The sequence below is a fragment of the Lytechinus variegatus genome, chromosome 4, assembly GCF_018143015.1.
Source record: "Lytechinus variegatus isolate NC3 chromosome 4, Lvar_3.0, whole genome shotgun sequence".
In the NCBI taxonomy this organism is placed as follows: domain Eukaryota; kingdom Metazoa; phylum Echinodermata; class Echinoidea; order Temnopleuroida; family Toxopneustidae; genus Lytechinus; species Lytechinus variegatus.
The window spans coordinates 18,568,174-18,591,441 of record NC_054743.1 but is presented as its reverse complement, the minus strand read 5'-3'; the positions used below and the strand labels follow the sequence as shown (position 1 = coordinate 18,591,441).

Below are 23,268 nucleotides of genomic sequence, written 5' to 3'. Positions count from 1 at the left end.
CACAGTGGAAATACATTAGTCTGATCTTAAAGACTAATCAATTCTTTTACTGCCCTCTTGAGTTATAATTATTTTATTTCGCGGGAACTTTTGAGAAAATTTTGGCACATTACCTGAGCTGAAACTGTCCAAGATAAAAACAATGTAAGTATTCTTCTTTAAATGGCTGAATCCTAGTATTTGTGCTGTGAATAATGATTATCAGTTCATAGTTAATGTTTTCGATCGAAATTTGGTATTTATGAATTACCCTACTTGTCGTTTGTGTGGCTTTGATTGAGTGATGTTTTCGCCATTTCACGAGACGAGATCGACCGGGCGGTACGGTAGGACTCGGTAGGATCTACGTTGATAGCGGCGCCCGCGCCGAGCTGCAGCTGGTAGCGCTGCTCTGAGTTTGTCGACAGCTGGCACTGCTTGGCAGCCGTCTGTTTCGAGGAGTTTTTTTTTTCAACATTTTCAATTCTGTTTTATTTCTCCTCGTACACACACAGACGGCTCGCGATCATGCAGCCGCACTTACTAGGGGGTAAACAATATTTTTGTCTTAGTTACATAGGCCCTAATAAAAATAAAATTAAGAAATGGGCCAAAATAAATTCCATTTAAATATTTTGGCCTGAAATGAAATGCACCAAAAGTAACGGGAAAAGTGAAAAAATAAGCTTAAAAGGGAAAAAACAGTGACTTACTTCGTCTGTCGCGCAACTAATATAGTACGACTTTATCAGAAGAAGAAGAAGAACTCCCATTTCCCTCTCATTCAATGAACAAGGTTATAATATAACCTTGTTCTCAGTTATAGTATATCTCCATGTGTGACAAAATAAGGGTGGCAATGTTTGGCTTATTTTCTCTTTTTCTTTGGGGCAAATGCTTGATTTTTTTACACTGACAGTTTCCATTAGACCTGTTAATTCATACTGCTTGGCTCTTATTTAAATTTGATTTTTTATATCATTTTTTCTTAATTAAAAATAGAGATCAAAAAATGAAAATTTTCTTGCCATATTACTTTCCACCAATAGAGGGCGTACACAAAAATATGCCCAAAATTCAAGTTTTTGAGCGCTCTGGTGAATACAAAAATTATTCCCACATTACTAATGATAAATAAATTTAAACTATGGAAATTAGTAATTTTGGTCACAAAAGTGATATTTTAATGATTTTTTAAAGTGTGTGCTCTAAACAGCATTGGCATACCATAGTCCATAGTCCTACCTGTAGATTCTCCACAGGCCAGATGGTAGCAGTGAACGAGTGCCATTTCCCTGGGCCTGGTTTATCAGAAGTTCCGAACTGAAATTAATACATCATTAACAAACACAATAGTTGTTGGACTCCGAATAAAGAGATTTCAGACAAGTTCGTAGGTTCAGAGTAGCATGTTATGATTCATGGAAACGTTGTCATGACGTGTCGGTATCGATACTTGTGATCGGGATATAGGTATATATCTTCAAGTCCCAAACATCTCCCTTCCTTTTAAAAATAGAAAAAGGATAGTGAAAACTTTCATTAAAAGATAATTGATTTTGTTTTTTCAACTACCTTCTTTTTTTCTCCCTTCCCGTTTTGTGTGAATCGTTTTGCTGAGCTTCTGCATCCCAGTCACATTACATTCAGTGATACCATTCAAATCAATTCAAAAATAAAAAACATGTGAAAAAAAAAAATATGAGTCTCTTGTCCATTTATCAGCATTTTTGGCACAGAGTTCAATGTCCAGTGTGTGAAGTCAAATGAAGAAATGAGTCCCACGTCTTGAAAAATCATATTAAAAACTCATTCCAAGGCTGCATCTGAACTCGAGATCCTTCGTACGCGAAAAAAAACTATCAAAACTATCAAAAAACGCGAAGAAAAAAAAAACTGTTCTGTAACTATATACACTTGCTTCTTTATACAAGTCCAGTCTCTCAGTTATCATCCTTACGGTGTAGGTTATTTGCTAACGAACTGATTATATTTCGCTGGCATCTGGATTCCTGTTCTGGTGCGCGTAGATTTGGTAGGCCAGTTCGATTGGTTCGTTACGCGACCAGCGCTTGTTGATTGAGTCTGAGAGTTGTTCACGGGTACCTCCTTAGCACGCGATTCGACTGGTTTTGCTGTCACTTCAGCGTAGGATGGTTGTTGACCCACTGGCTGGAATATAGTAGCATCTTCTGGGCTATCACGTGTTGTTGTTGGGCTCTCTGTCTCAGCCATCTGTGTGTCTGGAATGAGAGGTTCAGCTGTTGATCTCAAGAACCTCCGGTTCCTCCTTAGCATTCGGCCAGCTTCTGTTTGAACCAAGAATGACCGTGGACCAACTATCTCCATGCAGATTCCTTTGCCCCACTCCAAACCACGATTCTTCTTCTTCTTCTTCCAGTAGTGTGCATAAACCTCCACGGAGTATCGTCGCACAACAGTTGGTTGTCTATCGGCTAATTAAACGTGTTGCTCGTAGCAAAGCTCGATGAAAATAAGTCCAAAAACGAACGCATATACACTATATACAAATTGTTCTCATATTTTGAGTTAGTTTAAGACGACATCTCTGACTCGTGTCTTGAAGATGTCGATCGATGGTGAGATGACCACATTTTCAGGTAGACCGTTCCACAAACGGATGGTGTTTGGGAAGAACGTATCCTTCAGTAGTGATGTGCGTGATCGTGGGATTAGAAATCTCTTGCTGTGGCCTCTGGTTGGAGTGTTGAGCGGTACCAACTGGTCGTCGGGGATGTCAATCAGATGGTTGGTGATTCGGTACATCATAGTAAGCTTTGACACTGCTCTACGATGTTGCAGGGTCTTCCACTGAAGCGCATCAATCATGGTTGTGACGCTACATCGTCTTGAGTAATTGTTCATCACATAGGCTGGATGCGGACCGGTTGTCCAATCTCTAGCTCAGGGAGTGGTGCTGCTGTTTGGTCATAGTATTTCTTGGCCCTCTGTTTCTTGTGACTGATGTGTTGTGATACACCTCCTATTACTTGTGGTTTAAGGAGTGCTTCTGGTGTTGGTAGTAGAGTGTTGGTTCGTCGAGCCATCATCTTTTGTGCCGGGCTGGCACCACTATCAGCAGGAGTATTCCTCCAGTCCAATAAAGCCAACTGGATGTCTTCTCCTTGTTTTGCTGCTTTCTTTAGGAGAGTTTTGGCAATTTTCACTGCTGATTCTGCTTTTCCATTGCTTTGAGCATGCAATGGCGAAGAGGTTATATGCTCAACCTCCCAGTCGGTAACAAACTGAGCATACTCCTTGGCAACAAACTGGGGTCCATTGTCTGTTATCACCTTGTCTGGACGTCCATATCGTGCGAAATGGCCTTTTGTGCATGCCACAATGACTGCTGCTCTGGTGTCACCTGTTATCTTGTCGATCTCCCAGTAATCACTGTAGTGGTCAACAGTTATCAGATAGTCCTCGTTGTGAAGAGTGAAAAGGTCCTGTGACACGATACTCCAAGGCCTGCTCGGAATATCATACGACAACATAGGCTCCTTTTGTTGTTTTGGCTGAAACGCATTGCAGGTGCTACATTGTGTCACCTTTTCTTTCACCTCTGCCTGCATACCTGGCCAAAAGAGAACATCCCGAGCGCGTCTAACACAGGCGTCGACTCCCAGGTGACTGCTATGCACTCGATTCAGCATTAGGGCTCTCATGGCTGATGGAACAATAACTTTCATGCCCTTGTATAGAACTCCATTCTGTACCGTTATTTCGTCTCGGTAATTGTAGTACTCACGTACTACTACAGGAACATCATCTTTGGTCTCCGGCCATCCGTTCATTACTACCGACGTCAGTGTCTGCAGTGCTGGATCTCGGAGCGTCTCCTTTTGCAGCTGAATAGACGTTGCGTCACTGATTCGGACGTATTCAGTCTGATTGATTTGTTCTATCTCCTGATAGATTTTATCTCTGCCTTCAGTGGTTGGTAAGAACGCTCTGCTCAGCCAATCAGCGATATACATTTCTTTGCCTGGACAGTATATCACATCCAGATGGTAGTTCTGGAGTCTTAGCATCATCCTCTGGAGCCGCTTTGGGGCACTATGTATAGCCTTCTTGAAGATTGGTACGAGGGGTTTGTGATCGGTATGCACTGTTACATCTCGTCCCCGTATGAATTGGTCAAACTTCTCGCAGCTGTATACTATAGCCAAGCACTCCTTTTCAATTTGGGCATAGTTTTGTTCACTCCTTGTCAAGGATCTAGATGCAAATGATACTGGCTGCCCATTCTGAAGCAAGGTCGCTCCCAGTCCCTTCTCCGAAGCATCACATTGTATGGTGACCTCCTCTTTGACGTCATAGTACTTGAGCACTGGAGCTTGCGTGAGGAGTTGTTGCACCTCTTTGAGCGTTTCCTCATGTTCCGGTCTCCACTCAAAGTGCACATCCTTGTCAGTCAGACGCCTCAGAGGCTCCGCCACATCTGATAGTCGAGGCAAGAATCTTGCAAGGTAAGTAACACTACCCAATAGCCTCTGGACACCTTTCTTGTCAGTCGGAGTTGGCATCTCCACAACAGCCTGTACCTTCTTTGGATCCGGTTTAAGGCCAGTTGCTGTCAAAAGATGTCCCATGTATGGCACTTCACTCAGTCGTAATCTGAGCTTCTTCTTGTTCAAGGTTAGCCCGACCTTTCTTGCTCTTGCCAAGAACTTGCGGAGACTCTTGTCGTGGTCTGCTAAGGCTTCCTCCAGATTAGCACCACTGCCATATACTAGGAAGTCATCTGCCACAACATCAACACCAGATAAGCCTTCAATGATCTCATGTTGCCTTCTCTGAAACTCTTCCGGTGCTGTACATATGCCAAAGGGCATACGAGTCCATCTACAACGACCGAATGGCGTTGCAAATGTCGTCAGTAAACTGCTCCTTTCTGTCAGCTTCACTTGCCAAAAACCGTCCTTCGCATCTAGCACTGAGAACACCTTGGCCTTGGCAAGCTTTGGTAGGATGTCATCCATCGTGGGCATAAGATAGTGTGGTCTCTTCAGCGCTCTGTTCAGTTCTCTTGGATCCAAGCAGATTCTGAGTTTGCCTGGTTTCTTGACCAAAACCGTGTTGCTGACCCAGTCCGTGGGTGCTGAAACCTTCTTCAAAATGCCTCTCTGCTCTAGCTCATCAAGCTTCTGCTTCAGTTCTCCCTTCAGAGGCACTGCCACCTTTCTAGCTAAGTTCTTGACTGAGGGAATGAATGGATCGATCTCCATGTCGTAGTCACCTGGCAGGCAACCAAGACCCTCAAAGACATCAGCATAGTCATCAATAATACTGTCCCCCATTACGTTGACCTCATCAGTAACATTGACAGTAATCAGTCCCATGTCGATGGATGTCTTGCTGGACAATAGGGGTATGTGTTCGACATCAACTATCTTGAATGTTATATCATGCTGCTTGGTACCATAATGACAAGTGTACGTCTTCTCTCCCAGAACTGGAATTATGCTACGATTCAACAGCCTTATTCTGGATTTGCTTGGATCAATGCAAGGTTGTCCTGAATTCTCCAGCTCACACACTTGTCTGTAGGATAGCACATTGCATGTTGACCCTGTATCTATCAAACATTCCAGTTTTCCTTGTTGATGTTCGTTTATCTTTACATCCAATGGCAAGGTCAGCTTCTTTCCACCATCGTGAATATTCAATGTCCCTACCTCCTCCACTGTCAGTGCATCTTCATCATCACTGCTGTCCAGCTGATAGACAGATGAGGGTTTCATACCTCTCTGCATTTTAGCTTTACATACGTTTTGGAAGTGGTTTTGCTTGCTGCACTTTCGACAGGTTTTTCCATATGCTGGACAGCTTTCACGGCCTTTTCCATGGCTACCACCACAGAATCTGCATCCACTAACCTCGTCTTTTTGTGCAGTGAAATTCTTTCCTGATTTCTTATCCATGTTTCTTGTCTTGGAGTTGAACTGCTGCTGTCGGCTGCTCGCTTTTCCCTTCTTACGCTGGTTCTGCATGTAATTTACAGTCTCTTCTCCCTTTACAATTCTAAGTTGCTGCTGGGATAGCTCACTAACTTCCAGGGCTGCGATGGCCTTTTTCAAGGTGCACACAGTATCTTGTTCTCTGAAAAGGCGTGCCTGAGCCTGCTTGTCCTTGCACCCAAGCACCAACCTGTCCCTGATCATCTCCTCCTCCAGGTCACCAAATTTGCAAGGCTTGATCAGTTGGCGCAGCCGCACAACAAACTGGTCAACACTTTCACTTTGCTGTTGCACGGCACTATGAAAGACATACCGATCATATAGCACATTCCTTGCTGGAGCAAAATGTTCTGCTAGTTTTTTGACAATGATCTGTGGTTTCAGTCTCTCTGCATCACTCATCGGTAAGGTTGCCAATCTATCTTTACAATCTTGGCCCATCACTGATCTGAGAGTTGCTACTTGCACGCTATCTGGCTTCTTATCTAGCTCTGTCGCTATGCGGTAGTCGTTCCATGACTCCTCAAAGGCCTTCCAATTTGACTCCAAATTGCCCTTGCAGCACATCGGCTGTGGTACCGGGATGCCTATTTGACAAGACGCCATTTTCAATAGCTGGGACTGTAGTAAGAAATGACTGAAATCGGCAAAAGTTACTCACGTTTCGAGGCTCAAAATCAGCATTGCAAAGTGATTTTCATTCTCCAAGATAGCATTTGAAATGTCCGCACAAGTCTTAATTACGGAAAATTTTCCATGAATCCCACTTCGGACACCATGTTGGACTCCGAATAAAGAGATTTCAGACAAGTTCGTAGGTTCAGAGTAGCATGTTATGATTCATGGAAACGTTGTCATGACGTGTCGGTATCGATACTTGTGATCGGGATATAGGTATATATCTTCAAGTCCCAAACAAATATAAGGGGCCTAGATATGGCCATACTCAACAAGCGATGTTCGTGCAGGCTCCACTTCACTACCACTACACTACACTCCACCTACCCGAACATCGAGCCCGTGAACTCGCTCTGATATTTCGAGTGACAAAGGTGGGATTTTGTGGGGGAAAATATAAAATTCATAAATAATTCGCTGCCGATTTCAAAACATCGCATACGCAAGGGTCCGAGCTCAGACCCTCGCACATGCGACGTAATGGTGTGAAGTAGACCTAGGCCTAGTCTCTAGTTGCTTGTTTTAACTATATCTACTTCAAATGATGTACATGTAGATCACACCCATCAAACCACACCACGACCAGGGTTTTTTTTAATCACTTTAAAAATTCCTGAAACAGCTAGAATTGCTAGAATCTCTATTTTCAAATAAAAATTCAAAGTCTAACCTTTGTAAATTTAAAAAAAAATGCAAAAGTGAGAGTGATTTTATTTCTGCACTCTGCAGTGAACATGTACAAGTCATCAGATGCATCATTGCTAAGGTTTCGCTATGTTCGTTCATAAAATTTTCTTTTAATATGCAGATGAAGGTAGAAACTCCAGAGATTTCTTGGCATGGACGTGATCCTGTCTACAGTGCTGACTTTCAACCTGGAAAAAGGTTGTTACGCAGGATAGCGACGGCTAGCACAGACACAAATATTCTGGTAAATATACTAAAAGCACAGATTGAAGCAGGCATGCCAGGTCTATTGCATAATTTAAGGGAGTATTTCATGGAGAGTTTTGTCAGTGATTTTCACTGGCTAATTTGCTCTAGACCAATCACTTGCAAGGATTTGTAGCTCAGCATTTAAGATCTGTCTAGGGAAATCACTGACAGAATTGTAAATGAAATACTCCCTACTAGGAAGTCCCTAGAGCTCTACAGTATGAGGAGGCTTTTGCTCTTCCTCCAAAATTTAAGTAGATTTAGCGAAGCTACATGTTATCTACTTTTCTTCTCTGCCACATGTTTCTGATATCAAACGTCACAGAAATTGCATTCTGTCCTCTGGCACACTGGAAGGAAAATGGTCAATGTATTTGCCATAACCCTCCCCCTCCCCCCCCCCCCCCCCTCTTCTCCCTGTCTTCAGTAAGGATATCTGACTGAAAATTGTTTTTAAATCTCTTTTGATATATAATTTGTGACTAGCTACATATTACCCAAATTCCATGGTAAATTGCTATTGCAGCTCCAAACTATTACATTTTTGAAATTTCAGATTTAATGTTCAGGTTTCTAATCTTTAGAAAATTTGTGTATCATACAAGTGCATACAGGTTCAAGATATGCCGATCCCTTTTACAACAAAATCAACATTTATTGAGGCCAACTTTTTCGTGTCATTATTCACATTCATACTTGACTCATAATAAGTCTGTGCCTATTTATAGGCTGTTGGATTGGTTGAGAAATGGTCTTTGACCAATGATTAAGACAAAAGATTTTAAACAAATGAAATTGTATAATCTACAGAGATCATGAACATTTTCTGCTCAAGATCATTCTAAAGAAAATGTGAATATTCATGAGATATTTTCTTTATATTCATCGACAGGTATGGTACGTCAATGTTGATAATGATGGCAAGGCTCAACCCACATTCGCTGCTAGTCTCTCCCGTCATACCAAAGCTGTTAATGTTGTCAGGTTCTCACCTGATGGAGAAATCTTAGCCTCAGGGGCAGATGGTAAGATGTTCAAGAAAATCTGTGATCTCCACACAAGTGTGTAGTCTTGAATGTTTGATGCCAGTTTCCTCATTTTCCCTTTGAGAGGTTTCTGTCCCAATTTTAGAAATTGTCATGTTCTATTTCCTACTTAAGCTCCTTTCGCTGCTCTCTACGCTTATCTCACTAACTCCCCCCCCCCCCCTTTCTAAGACTACAATTCTCATTATATTTCTTTCTCTATTTTTTCTTTCATCTTTTTCTCATCCACCCCCCCCCCCCTCAAAAAAAAATTGGAGGGTGATGGAAATATACATATTATGAATCTTTGTCAATTCATCTACTTTATCTGGAACTTGTTCAACTTTTTGTTCCATGGATGTTATCTCAGATTTTTTCTCCTTCATTATGGCCTAGCATGGTGTCAAGGAAAGGACTGCACCAAAGAAAATTCCATGTTGAGAAATATGTATTAAACCTATGATCAATATTAATGATTGTATTCTCAATTTGTTTGTATCAGATGGGCTGGTAATCCTGTGGAAGCTTCAGGAGGTTGGTAACGTAGCACCGGTCTTTGGCAAGGAAGATGAAGACTGTAAGGAAACCTGGGCTACCACCAAGACACTTAGGTGAGTCTACCCTCTCCTACCATGCCATAACTACAGTAGACAGCAGGGGTTAAAATTGATTGATATAAATCATTTCAATGATTTGAAGTGACCATTAGCTTCTAAATGAAGTTGGTACCTGAGATCTTGGTCGACATCGTTGGTATTAATTCTTAGGTTCTCCCTTACCATAGCTGACCCTGAGGCATATTATCCCAAAATCATTCCTGATTGACAAATTCTGAGTGTGAAACCATTTCCTAAGTCAGATCTAATTAGAAAAAAACCTTTAGATTTTGAAAATGTTGTATAATAATTGAAGATTATAATTCTCCATAGTTTAACCAAATGAAGGGATACATTGTTTTTAGACAAATATGAATTCAAACCTTTTCAACATATTTTCAGCCATAGAAAATACCCTTTTCCATGTAGGAAAAGGATAATTCTCAGACTTTTGAATCCTGCTAATGAAACAGGGTTTGCTGCAGTAGTGCGTTTGCTTATTATTAATCTTAGATGCCTTACCAAAAGTCTGTGCTGTTTCTTATAGGGATTGTGTTATATGATGCTGAGCATATAGTGTTTTGTCCATGTCGAAATGTGAAGTTCCTTGATTTGCCGCATTCAACTTGGATGTAAACTTATTGATCAGTAGGATTCAAAGTTAATATAAATGTTATGAATTAAGGTTTGCAATCTACAATAAGTGTTTACTGATAATGAAACCTGATTACAAAGGAAACTTACATCCTCATCAAAATAACTCTCATATCCGGCTTTCAATCAAATACGACTTGATGTACTTTTCTAGGGGTCATCTTGAGGATGTTTATGATATCTCCTGGTCTTCAAATGGGTCAAGAATGATCTCAGGGTCTGTGGATAACAGTGCTATCATCTGGGATATACAGAAAGGTAAGGACTAGATGGAATCCATGCTACACTTTGATATAATACAATACTTGGCACATTATTTTCTCTTGCATTAAATTATTTTGGATTGAATCTTTACACTAGCCTTAAATCTCAACAATTTTAAGGCAATGTAAGGTGGCATGTACAATTACTGATGTGGTTTACGGTACACCATGTGGAGTGTTATAGAAACAGTGGATAGAAGAAGAGAAGAAGTGGATAGGCGAGAAAGTGGAGATTTGATAATAGAGTATTCTTTCTTGAAAATAGTCCTGAAAAGGACTGTAAACCAGAAGGAATGTTGAGTGAGAACAGCGTGAGTAGTAGAGCTGATGAGGAGATGCTGGCTTGAGTCGGCGAGTAGAGATGATGAGTAGTAGAGAGACTCGACGCCAAATCTGTTTTTAAGGCACACTCATGTTTTTCCCCCTCTAAAAGGAATATTGTAATGATTGTTTGTAAAAAAAAAAAATAATGAAGAGGATTTATATATCCCTTATCAAATCAGTGGTTGATAAAATGCTTTCAAATAAACCAGAAAAAGTGTGTATTTCACTGTCAGAACTGTTAGTAAGAAAGCCCTCTGTAAATGTCAGCATTATTATTAATAATTATAATTACTAGAGAGTAAGGTATCAAAATGCATACCCGCAGCTAGAGATGAAAAGTTATGATATTGGCAGTTAAAAAGGAATATTTTAAGGACTGTTTGTTGGAATTCTTGAAGAGAATAAGTATATTACTAATCAAAACTTGGCACGATTATTCATCCCTGGGTAAAGACATAAAAATCCTCTTTTAAATGTGTAGGAAACTGCATATATAGCATATGTAGGAGGAGGGTATTAATCACCTCCAGCGGTATGTTTTCTGCACCTTTACTCCTTTGCCTTTTCTCTTCATTTTTCTTTTGGTTTTCTTTATTTGAGCATCTTTCCCCTTTTTTGCACCCCCTGAAAGTGGCACCCGAGGCACGTGCCTCCCTTGCAGCCCCTAGATACACCACTGCATGTAGTATTATATGAGAGTCACATAGGCATGCAAGAGATAGCAGGTTCTAATCCTGCTGATTCTGAAATTTTTTGTGACTTAGTTTTTCAGACTAAACGGGCAACATGAATTAGGTACTTGGTGTGAGGTAGAAATGTCTGTACATCAATTAAGTTGGTTCCTACTTATAAATTGTGGGGTTTTCATGTATCATATACTGTAGATGGAGTGAAAGTTTGTTAAACCATCCATTTATTCAAGGTATTCAAAAGTAATACCCGTTTAGACTGGAAGGTGATTGATCTGGGTATTTATTTTATCACTCTAAATAGAAGTTTTAGTTTTATTTGTTCTTTTTTCAATGTTAAATACAGTGATCATTTAGAATCTAAATGATATCTCTATCTTTCAGGTGAGAAGTTGTTTCTTCTGAAGGATCATAGAAGTTTTGTCCAAGGAGTAGCCTGGGATCCTAAGGATAGATTCTGTGCTACAATCAGCTGCGATAGGTATGTTTTATTTTTGTAAAAAGAAAAAAAATATACCTTTCTCTCCATGGTTAGCATGCAATTACATGACACGATCCAGGGGAACAGATCTTTAGAATGCTTTGTTTTGCAAATACTTTAGTTGGTTTTGGAAGGGGGTTATCAAATTAAAACATCAATGTTGCAATGAAATTTATTGCTAAGTCTCTGAGAGAAATGAGCTGATCAGGAAATGATTTTGATCACAGTTATTTTGGTTGGTGAAATTACAATACTAGCAATTTTAATACAACTGTACAATATGCATGGCATTACTCTCGCCATAAATCCACTGTGATAAGGACAAGCTCTTTGATGATTTACTCATGAATCCAATTGTGATTAATTGAATTGACTAAATTGTTTTATCACAGATCAATGAGAGTGTACAATTTACTCAACAATAGATGCATTCATCATGTCAACAAACTCACAATGGCTGCAGCTGGTAATAATGGAGAGGTTAGTTACTAAAGAAAACTTTCAACAAATTTTGATTATTTGCTTACTTGCTGATAAATAATCACTTCAAGGTAGTTTGATGACATTTACACTTACTGGATGCATTATTTTTATTTTCATTTTATGAACAAATTTTCTGTCCGTGAGACAGAAGTAATTGAACAAATATCTGTACAGTTTAATTAGAAATTAATACATAAAAAGAACACTACTTTACATTAAAAAAGGCATGGTAACTTGAGATTCCATGAATTATGTTCCTTTCTGCGGAGGTCCTTAGACTTAAGACTAGATTGTCAGTGAGAATCTGTATTATTAAGATGATACATATGATATTTTCATTATTCTTATCCCATAACTAATTGATAGGATATGACAAAGGGGTATCGTGCATGTGTGTTTCATGATGACACAATGAAATCATTCTTTAGACCCCTAAACACTTTAGTCCTTATATCTCATTTATAGAATATGACGAAGCAGTATCGTATGTTCCACGATGACACCATGAAATCATTCTCCAGATGCCTAACCTTTAGTCCTTATATCTCATTAATAGGGTATGACAAAGCAGTATCCAATGATTTTTAATAACACCATGAAATCATTCTTTAGACCCCTTACCTTTAGTCCTTATATCTCATTAATAGGGTATGACGAAGCAGTACCGTATGTTCCACGATGACACCATGAAATCATTCTTCAGACGGTTAACCTTCAGTCCGGACGGTGAGCTTCTCATTGCTCCTGCTGGTATCCTGGAACTAGGGGACAGTGTCCTCAATACAACCTATGTGTTCTCATCAGCATCCTTCTCAAAGTAAGTCCAAATGCAATCGGAGAAGTTCTGTCAATAATGTTGGTATTAGTTGTGTTTGTTGGTATTAGGGGACATGTTTATTATTGTCTCAATTTGTTTGCTTAAAGGTAGAAAAATATTACCTTTTTATGGTCTTTATCTATACAATTGCAGGATTTAGTAAGAATTACACATACAAGGTACCTTTAAAAGGTTTCTAGGCTATACTCGGGCGTGTTAGTACTAGTCATTTGTACCAGTCAGTGACAAATTTTCATGTTAGATGGAAACAAACAACTGGTCATATGATAGCTTTCACCCAGTGACTTGGAAAGCATCCATATTACCATGTGGATCGGAGGTTCAAATCCCAGCCATGGCATGATTTCCTTCAGCAAGAAATCGATTCACATTGTGCTGCACTCAACGAAGGTGAGGTGAATGGGTACCAGGCTGGATTAGTTCCTTGAATGTACCAGGTGCTTTTAGCAGTTGGAGCTATACTGTATTTTTTTTCTTTTCATAACAGATCATAAAACACCAGGGTCCCGTAACACAAAGGTCAACGATTAATTGTACGCTTGATTTCCACGATTGATTGTACATTGTAATCAATTGAATTAATCGTAGAAAAATCGATCATTGCTAAGTTTTATGTTATGGGCCCCAGAATGCATCATTTCAAGTTCAACACACAAAAGTTTCCTAATGTGGGAGGGGTTGTCCCACACCCCCACCCTGCTTAGTCATGTTATTTACCTCCTTGTTTCACCTCTCTCACATACCTGTCCTAGATAATAATAAATAATAATAATACATAAGATTTATATAGCGCACTTTCCATCTTGATTAGATGCTCAAGGCGCTTCAGAGCAGAACAACAAAAACTATTTACATATACATGTAATACATGTCTGAACAATAAGTCAATGTCTATCAAAAAACACTTTTATACAGGTATGTTTTCAGGTTGCCCTTGAAGGTGGTCACTGAAGTCTGGGTTTTCAAACTGTGTGGGAGAGAATTCCACAGGCTAGGTCCTGCATGAGCAAAGGCCCGCTCCCCGCATGATTTCTTAGCAACTGGAATTTGTAAGAGATTAGATGATGAGGATCGTAAATTTCTTGAGGGTTGGTAATGATGCATCAAAGACCTATTGTAACTGGGGGAAGTTCCATTGACTGTATGAAAAATCAAAAGAAGGATTTTAAAGACTATGCGTTCCTTCAGGGGCAACCAGTGAAGAGTTTTCAATATACATGTAGGGGTGATGTGGCTGCGCTTGCTAGATAGAGTTACAATACGCGCAGCTGCATTTTGCAACCTTTGAAATTTTCCAAGTTGAAAATCTGGTTGATGGTGGTTCTAGATGTAGTTTCCAATATGCATAATTTGTGTATTGATATTTCTTTCACATTTTTTCCAGGCCTGTTCTACACTTGCCATGTCCAACCAAGGCCACCATCGCTGTACGATGTTGCCCGGTATTGTTTGAACTCAGACAGGAATCAAGCGAGGCTGATTCTACCACAGTGACACCGGAAAAAAAAGCAGAGCAAAAAGATGGTAAAAATATGCTATCAAAATTTCTTTTAACAGCTATAACCTTTAATAAAGTGATGTATGTCTTGATTCATCCAAGAAAAGTCAAATTACGTTGGAAAAAATAAATCTATTCATCTGGAATTACTTTGATTAAAACAGAGGACAGTTTCACGTCCGATCCGGGACGCTTCTTCAGCTCTTCTGAATTGGCAGGATATCGTTGTTGCCGATTGGCGCCGAAGCACCGTCGATGTTATTGTCTCAACAAAGGAGGAGGATTACGACATAACCTCTCTCAGATTTACAATCCTGTAATCCGAAAAATTCCTTGACGTCTCCAAGACAATAACATCGACGGTGCTTCGGCGCCAATCAGCAACGATGATTTCCCGCCATTTCAGAAGAGCTGAAGAAGCGTCCCGGATCGGATGTAAAAGTGTCCTCTGTTTCAATCAAAGTAAGTCCAGATGAATAGATTTATTTTTTCATTCTAGCTAAAGCCTTTTTTAAATGGATTAATCCTGCACCATTCCATTTGATCCAGTGAGGCAATGCAAACATATACAGGATAATGTGATTCTTTCAAACATCTACTTAATGATAGTAAACATTTAAAGTCCACCCTCTATTTAGTAATGTAGTACACCCCAAGTTGCACTTATTCCCCTGATTTATTATGATCACAGTATTCAAATGATTTATTTTCCTCTTGCAACATTAATTGAGATGAACCTTATATTTTGGTAATTTGAAAGAATAAGAAGGAAATAAGTTGACATAGTTTTATATGAAAAAGATATATATATTTGCAACAAATTTGTATTTCTTTTTCCCTTCCCTCCCTAGAACCAATGGAGACCGATGCTAACACTTCTCAGGAATCAAATGGAGATGGAAAAGAGAAATCAGATATTAGTAAAGATGTTCAAGATAAATCATCTACCAAACCATCAGAGCCTGAGACCAAGGACCAATCTACACAGTTATTTGAGTAAGAACCTCACAGTATTCATACTTGATTCTGTACAATATTCTGTAGTTGGTAGAGCTTTTAAACGAAGAGCAATTGCACAATTTTTTTTATGTCTGACCCTCCATATGTAGGACAGTACCACCATGAAATGATTTGTTTCTTTTTTCAAGTTTACATGAAAATTTTTTAATCTCTTAAATTATGGCTTGAGTTAAATTATAGCTTGAGCAGTTTGTGTTGTGGAGAAAAAAAGGAAGAAACACAGTGGTCAAACATTTTGTTGTGCAAAGTATTTCTATTTCCTTCATACTTCCTTTTTCCTTTCTCTTAATCACTTAGAAGCAATTTTGCGAATTTGCAGTAAATAAGATTATTGTTAATATTTATTCATAAAAAGGTTGATTGTTGTTTGGAAATGCCCAGCAGCTTTCTTCAGCACTTTCATTGAATACTGCAATATATTTGTGAAATATGCATTTGCTGCTTTTTGACAGTGATGTGTGTGTGGGTTTCAGCATTCAAATTGTTTTTTGTGTGTTTCATCATTTAAATTGTTTTTTTATGTAATCATGTCTCTATTACCCTGATATATGCAACCAAACATATTTAATATATATGATATAAATGTTTGATTTGTGATATTCTCATCAGCTTACCTTATCGGATGGTGTTTGCCGTAGCAACTGAGGACTCTCTGCTCCTATATGATACCCAGCAAAGCATTCCATTTGGTCTCATCTCAAACATCCACTATCATCAGCTCAGTGATGTCACATGGTTAGTAATACATGGGACTAGTTTTCGTGTGCATTACATTTTCTTTTATTTTAATCCACAAAGAAAGTATTAATTTTCAAGGAAAGTAATCAGTAAGGTTTTCTTTCTGCATATGGTCAATTCCAGCGTAACGGACATGACGTTCAGACAAATTTTTGTAATTCAAATGTTTATACAGTAGAATTAGCAGTCTTTTGATAATTGTTACTAAGCTTATCAGACACATTTAAGTATCAGTTACATACACATAAAATTTCAAATCGTTTCGTTGAACAGTTGCGGAGAAATTGCACTCTTTGTGAGCGTAACGGACATGACACGAAATGGACGAAGCATTTTTACCTCCTGTTGCTTATCAAAATTCCTGTGAATTCTTAGATTGCATGCACCTGAAATTGGTGTTAATTTAACCTTAAGATCATGCTCTATCCATAAAATGGTGTTTAACAACAGTTTTGCAGTGCATTCTGTATTCCTAGCTCAAAATGTAGCGTAACGGACATGACACAGGAAGCGTAACGGACATGACAGTTTCGTCCACTTTTTGTAAGCGAATATAATTATTTTATTACAAGATATGGTACAAGTCTAATTGTTTACATGTTAAGGCTAGAGGTTAGAGACACATATCATAACTGGTAATCTGTAATATCTCCTATTATTTTGCAATTTGAGAGGGGGTCTTTTTGTACAATATTTATAAAACAAAAAAATATTTAGAAAAATTTATTTTACACCGGTTAACAACAGTTAATGAATATTTTCCAGTTACTACCATCCACCACACCTAATTAAAGGAGAAAAAGTTGATAGAAAAGATTATTTTTTATTCATGCCCTAATATTTGATAATATACTAGCGTAACGGACATGACACCCTTACGAAGTGAACTTAATCAGTACTTCTTAGTTTGAAAATGAAAGAAATATGAATAATGAATGTAATTATGTAACAGCAAAGTACCTTTACTAACACTCTAAAGAAAAATATGTAGATATAATTGGCAGGTATCATTAATTTAATAGCTATAGCCTACATGATAATTTTATATAAAATACAATGTTTATCGTACCACTACGACACACTGAGAAGACCAACTCTCAGTTTTTGTGAGAAGAAAACAAAATTTACCAGACCTGTATAAATCCAAGATGAACATATTATGGAATGTATTGTATGATAAAGAACATGTACTAGTATTAATGTCAGTTTTAAGATTACAAAAAATGGTATTAAAATTTAATAGCAGTACCTGGAAACCGGTCTTTCATTATCGATTATGTATGAGTTGAAAGGTAATCGGAATGTTTGTAAATAGCTTCTGAGATTTTTTTTTTCATTCAAAATATAAACTATCATCCTGAGTATAATCATCCTTTCATCAAGTCTTGGATGTTCTAAATCTACAATCTTGCTTGCTGACAAATGTGGCTGTATCTAATTTCGTTGTATTGTTCGCGCTGCTTGTGTACAATTGAAGATACATCATTCAAATCGTGATTATGGCTGACCAAAATACTATGATGACATAATTTATTGATCGCGCCACATTCTTTCCACGGCCCCTTTGCTTTGTGATACTGCAAAGAAGTGCCACTGCAGATTCATGGATTCATAGAGCTACATCATGAAACACAGATATCCAAATACAAACTTGCTTTTAAATGTGATCCCATGCCATCACTGAAGAAGTACATGTAGAGGTTGGTGAAAGTCAGATACTTTGAAGTAATATCATCAATGATCATGAATTCACAAGTTTTATCATGCTCCAAACTGTCAGTGCAAGAACCTAAGATAATCAAATGTTTGTTCAAACACGAATGATGCAGATTGTGATCTGAGTATGTTGCCAGATCTAGCTGCATCTAATCCTAATATTATGTGGCATACCGTTAATTCTCAGAAAAATCTACCAGAACAAGAGCTGAACTTTCATCATTCACCAGTTTCTAAAAATAGCTTGAATGATATGCAGATTCTAGGAAATATTACATTCAGCTATCCTCAAACAATTGAGACTAACCTCAGTCTGTGACACTGAGCCTAATATTTTGTTTTTGTAAATGTTGCCATTTGCCATATATAAGGCGTCATGTCCGTTACGCGAATTGTCATGTCCGTTACGCCATTTTTATGAAAATGAGAAGTGGTAAGGGAAAATGATTGCTACACATGGTAGGGGGTTTAATTCTAACATAGAATCTGAATCTGCAGTACCTTTAGACAAATTTCCTGTAAGATGTGATAACTTTAAGTGAAAAACGTAACGGACATGACACTGATAATGGTAAAGAAATCACAAAAATCTGAAGACAGATTTCTGTAAAATTGATGAATGGCATAAAATTTAACGATTATTTTCTGTTGATTTAAACATTAATCAACTATTCAAAAGTTAAAAGAGACCTCTGGGACCTTGTTTGCTTTTAGTAGAGACAGGAAAGATGAATTGTTTAAAAATAGCCACATTTTTTACATTTTGCAATATACTATTCTATTTTTTTGATGATGGGAAAAAACTACAAAATTTTATCAATATTGCGATTTTTCTATTGGAAATTGAGACTTTATAGATTACTTTTTAAGAAAATTTGACTGCTTGAGTGAAATCTGAAACTTCATTTTTTCTCTAAAGTGAACATTTTCCATGGAATTGCCCATATGTAATGTATTTCAATCTTTGTTCTTTTTTATTATATGCCCGTCCTAGACAGGACGTATTATGGTCCGTTAACTATTCCTTGTAAACGTGATAACTGCCCTTTAACTATAACCTAGGCTCATATAATTGGTGTGTATGATACCAGCATGGATCCCAGGAAGCCTATTGATTTTGAGGTCCAAAGGTCAAGGTCACAGTGACATGTTTTCATCATACCCTACTGAAGTCCTTGTAAACACAATATAACTTCACTTTAACTTAACCTAGGCTCATAATTTGGTGTGTATGATACTGGCATGGATCCCAAAGAGCCTATTTATTTTTTGGTCAAAAGGTCAAGTTGCTACCTTCCACTTTTCTTGCTTGACCAATAACTCCATTTTCTGTATTACAGGCAGGCGTATTATGTGCTAGCCCCATTTGATTTGCTTTTTTCTCCTACCCTAAATTTTGCTGGAGCATTTTGTATGCAAGAATGATCATGTAATCCTCCAATTAAATTGAATCATTCCTATGTTTGGAAATCCTTTACAGGTCATCCGATGGCAGGATATTAGCTGTCTCATCAACAGACGGCTACTGCTCCTTTGTGACCTTTGAACCTGATGAACTTGGGGTTCCATACGTCTCTCAACCGGTCCCTACCCCTTCTCCTGCTGCATCTGTTACTACAAAAGCTTCACCCTCACCTACTCCTGCACCTGCTGCTGCAGTATCTCAGGTATCCAATCAGAATGCAGGGATTTCAAAATCACCCAATCAGAATGCAGGGATTTCAAAATCACCCAATCAGAATGCAGGGATTTCAAAACCAGCAAATCAGAATGCAGGGATTTCAAAATCACCCAATCAGAATACAGGGATTTCAAAGTCAACCAACATGGTCACTGAGATTTCAAAGTCACCAAACCAGACTGCAGGGATTTCAAAATCACCCAATCAGGCTGCAGGGATTTCAAAACCAGCAAATCAGCAACCGGTATCTAATGGCACGATGCCTAATAACCCAGCCTCTACGAGTGTCAAACCTGTAGGAATGAATGGAGTGAAGGAACCCAAGAGGATCACACCAGTAATGATATCAGGACCACCTGGGTATGTCCAGAACAAAAGATCCTAACCCTAACTTTTCAGTTACCCCATCCTCGGAAATGATAGTTTGAACTATATGCTTTGGGTGATTATAGCATGTGGTATTTGAGATGGAATATAAAATTTTAAAAAATAATAATTTTAGTTCTTTGCCCACATCCCAATGAAACAAAATAATTTTTCTTGTTTGGTGAATTACTATTTTTAATTTAAACTATATATAAGTGCTATAACTTCTGAAGGATTCCATGGCGAAGAAGAATAGTGTAGTAGGTTTCACGGTACACCATGTATCTTTCTTGGGCAAATGTTGGTCCTGAAAAGGACCACCCAATCTCGACGTTTCGACAAGTGTGTTCTTGTCGTCCTCAGGAGAATGAGCAAAGTTTGTAAAAGCAGGCCTTATATACTCTGTCGAAGTGCCGTCTGCACGGTATCTCGCATGGTAAATGTGTCTGACTGGCTAGATAAGTCACATGACATCCACATATGCAGATGTGGGTGACAACACAAAAAAAATATATATAAGTGCATTTAACAGCCTGTAATTTTGATCATATGTTACCAATTCCCTTTTCTGTGGTTGCTGCAAAACAATGGAATCACCTACCTGCTGCAGTGAAAATTGCCCATTCTTTTGACCGGTTCAAGAAACCATTTGTTTTGTTCATGAAAATAATGCATTGCATGGACCATGGACCCTATAAGCTGATCATTCTGAGGTGTTGAATTATTGTTTTAGTGGCCCGAACATGGAGTAGTATGCAACTATGGGTGCAGTGCTTTGTGTCTGAAAGAAAAGGGCACTGTATTAAATGACTATTGGATAGGATTGGAATAATTATACATACTTTGCATTTTCTATCCTGGCTTTATAATTGGACTTAATTCCACATCATGATTATTTACATTTAATAGAGAGTCTGTATTTCATAAAAATAATATTTTCCCAATTATCTATGTCAATATTTGTATTATTGTTTAATTATTGCAGTCAGTTTGTTATTGTGGTTTTTTTTTAATTGTTGATATTTTAGGTCAAAGCCACCACAAAGGAGAATCCAGTTGACTACATTGTCTTCCCCACCTTCCAACCAACCTGCAAACTCTTCATCCTCACCCTCCTCCTCCTCTTCCTCTACAAATCAACCCTCAAAGGAAGATCATGCATCATCACCATCACCGTCATCATCCAGCGTCAAGACAACAACCACACCTAGCAACCAGCAGAATGATGTCCCATCTGTATCTGGTTTAAACACTGTACCCGATGAAGACAGTGAAGCAGATGAAGACATCATTATACCCGACGACGATGAAGATGACGAAGATGACTACGATGATGATGAGGACAATGAAGACGTGGTTGATTTGACTGCAGAGAGTGATAGCGATGAAGCAGACGAGATGGAAGTCAAGGAAGACGTTCCTGTGGAGGTCCAGATGCCTCCGAAGCCGATTGTCATGCCTCCAAAACCTGTGGCTCCTGCTCCAAGGAGGATAAACACAATCAAGCTCGTCTGACTGAAACAAAGCTGAGAATGTGAACTCTTATCCCAGTGACTCCTGTGACGAAGCAACTTGACTTGCAAGACTAGTCGAAGACATAAAGGAGAGAACTGCAAGCCTACTACTGCTTGTATTGCTTTGGTTCTTTTGTCTCAAGCCTCTAAAGGATCATTGTGTTTCAGTGTGGATTATTGTGGCTTTGATCTGTTATATTCTCAAAGATTTGAAAGATTTATAACACTTGCTTTGTGATCCATGCAACCATGTGATAAATCACCCTCATACACCTATGACGGAATTTGCTACAAGTATGTGAAATCATGATTGGAAATGTGAATCTCTTCATATTGAAGTAGGTTTAAGAGTGCTCCTGTATATACCATAGACGGAGGACATTTACCTTTGGATTTATTAACATAGCCTCAGTTTGATTGTACATGTAATGAAATGCAAAGGTCATTCTCCTTTGGAATAATTGATCATTTGTTTGAACTTCCAATCATTTCAACATCAGGATGGTGTTACATGAAAGTCATCAGCACTGACAATATTATCAGCTCTGACAATTTCAGTGAAACTGTTGGTTTTGAGTAGTGGAAAAGCACTGATCTCAAATTATCCCTTTACTGTCAGGAGATTACAACTTGTCATTGTTGAAAACTTCATGAAATGGTGTCCTTATATTTGGCAAGAAAAAAGGCATGACTACCACATACCATGTAAACATGAATGGTGCTACAATATAACCTAGCCTTTTGCTCGAACAGCCTTAAAATGGCAATTATCCACAACAAAGGACTTGAATATTTATGGCTTAAGGATTGTAATATTGGAAGCATAATTCATTTTTTAAATATAAAGGAATTCCTGATTCAATTAGGGCCCCATATAACAAAGAGTTGCAATTGATCTGATCAGTTGTAACTCTATGGAAATCCATCAAATGTCAAAAAAAAAATTCTGCGAAAAATTTGCACAATGCCCTTGGTGTATGCAAAGAGAAGCAAAGTGAATTTTCAAGAAAACAATGAATGCAGGAATGTACATCATAGCTAGAAAATATTTTGAACATGCATAATAGATATTGACATTGCTGGCCGACCATAGTTGCGATTGGATCAATCGTAACTCTTTGTATGACGGGGCCCAGATTGTGGCTTATGAGAGCCCATTTTACTTGTCATACAGTGTATACAGGTAACTCTGCGTAAGTCAAATCTTTTGGGACCAGAAAATCTGTTTGACTTGGGGAAAATAGACTGAAAAGGTATTACACGTTTTCAATAATCCAGTAAAAAATTGCTTCGACTTGGGCAATAATTCAACTTATGGAAGGTCGACTTAGTCAGTTACCTGTATAATTCTCATCAGAATGACAAAGTATTTAATAAATTTATGGAAGGAATGGTCTTTCCTATCAGCCCTTAACCCAATCTAGGCCAGGGGGGGGCCTCCGACGAATCACGCGATATTTTCGTCGCGCACAATTTTCTGACCACGCCGCTCGCCGACTTTTTACTTTCAAGTCGTGCGCAACTTTTGAGACCAATTTTGCGTCACCCAGGTACGTGGTTCCGAAATTATGCAACAATGTAAAGTGCATGTTAGACCAAATATTGCTCAAAAACGTGATTTTGTGTACAAAGTCAATGCAAATTGTGTTTTCAACCAAATTCATAAATGTATGATTATATTTAGTTTTGCTGGTCTAGATAGGGTTAAGGATTGTTTCACATCCTCATCCAATCTATCTGTGTCACAAAATTAAACTGGTTCCTGATTTATAAAGACTATATGTAGATGCACTCTGTGAGTTCTTTGA

The 23,268-nt window shown here is 38.4% G+C and overlaps 2 protein-coding genes across 3 annotated transcripts; one reads left to right on the top strand and one right to left on the bottom strand.

Moving 5' to 3' along the window:
* Positions 1-48: 48 nt before the first annotated feature.
* Positions 49-22,202, top strand: LOC121413560 (chromatin assembly factor 1 subunit B-like). Of its 2 annotated transcripts, XM_041606420.1 has the most exons (14): positions 49-144; positions 7,447-7,569; positions 8,467-8,599; positions 9,102-9,210; positions 10,004-10,107; positions 11,510-11,606; positions 11,999-12,086; positions 12,737-12,906; positions 14,312-14,451; positions 15,277-15,421; positions 16,055-16,180; positions 19,380-19,595; positions 19,626-19,940; positions 20,975-22,202. In XM_041606420.1, exons 2-14 carry the CDS (start codon positions 7,447-7,449, stop codon positions 21,459-21,461), a joined length of 2,253 nt encoding a protein of 750 aa, XP_041462354.1. In that variant the 5' UTR covers positions 49-144; the 3' UTR covers positions 21,462-22,202. The 2 variants fall into 2 exon arrangements, with proteins under 2 accessions (XP_041462354.1, XP_041462353.1); XM_041606419.1 differs by having other exon boundaries at positions 19,380-19,940.
* Positions 2,865-6,566, bottom strand: LOC121412852 (uncharacterized protein K02A2.6-like). Its single transcript, XM_041605613.1, has one exon. The coding sequence runs from the start codon at positions 6,564-6,566 to the stop codon at positions 2,865-2,867; it is 3,702 nt and encodes a 1,233-aa protein (XP_041461547.1).
* Positions 22,203-23,268: the final 1,066 nt, after the last annotated feature.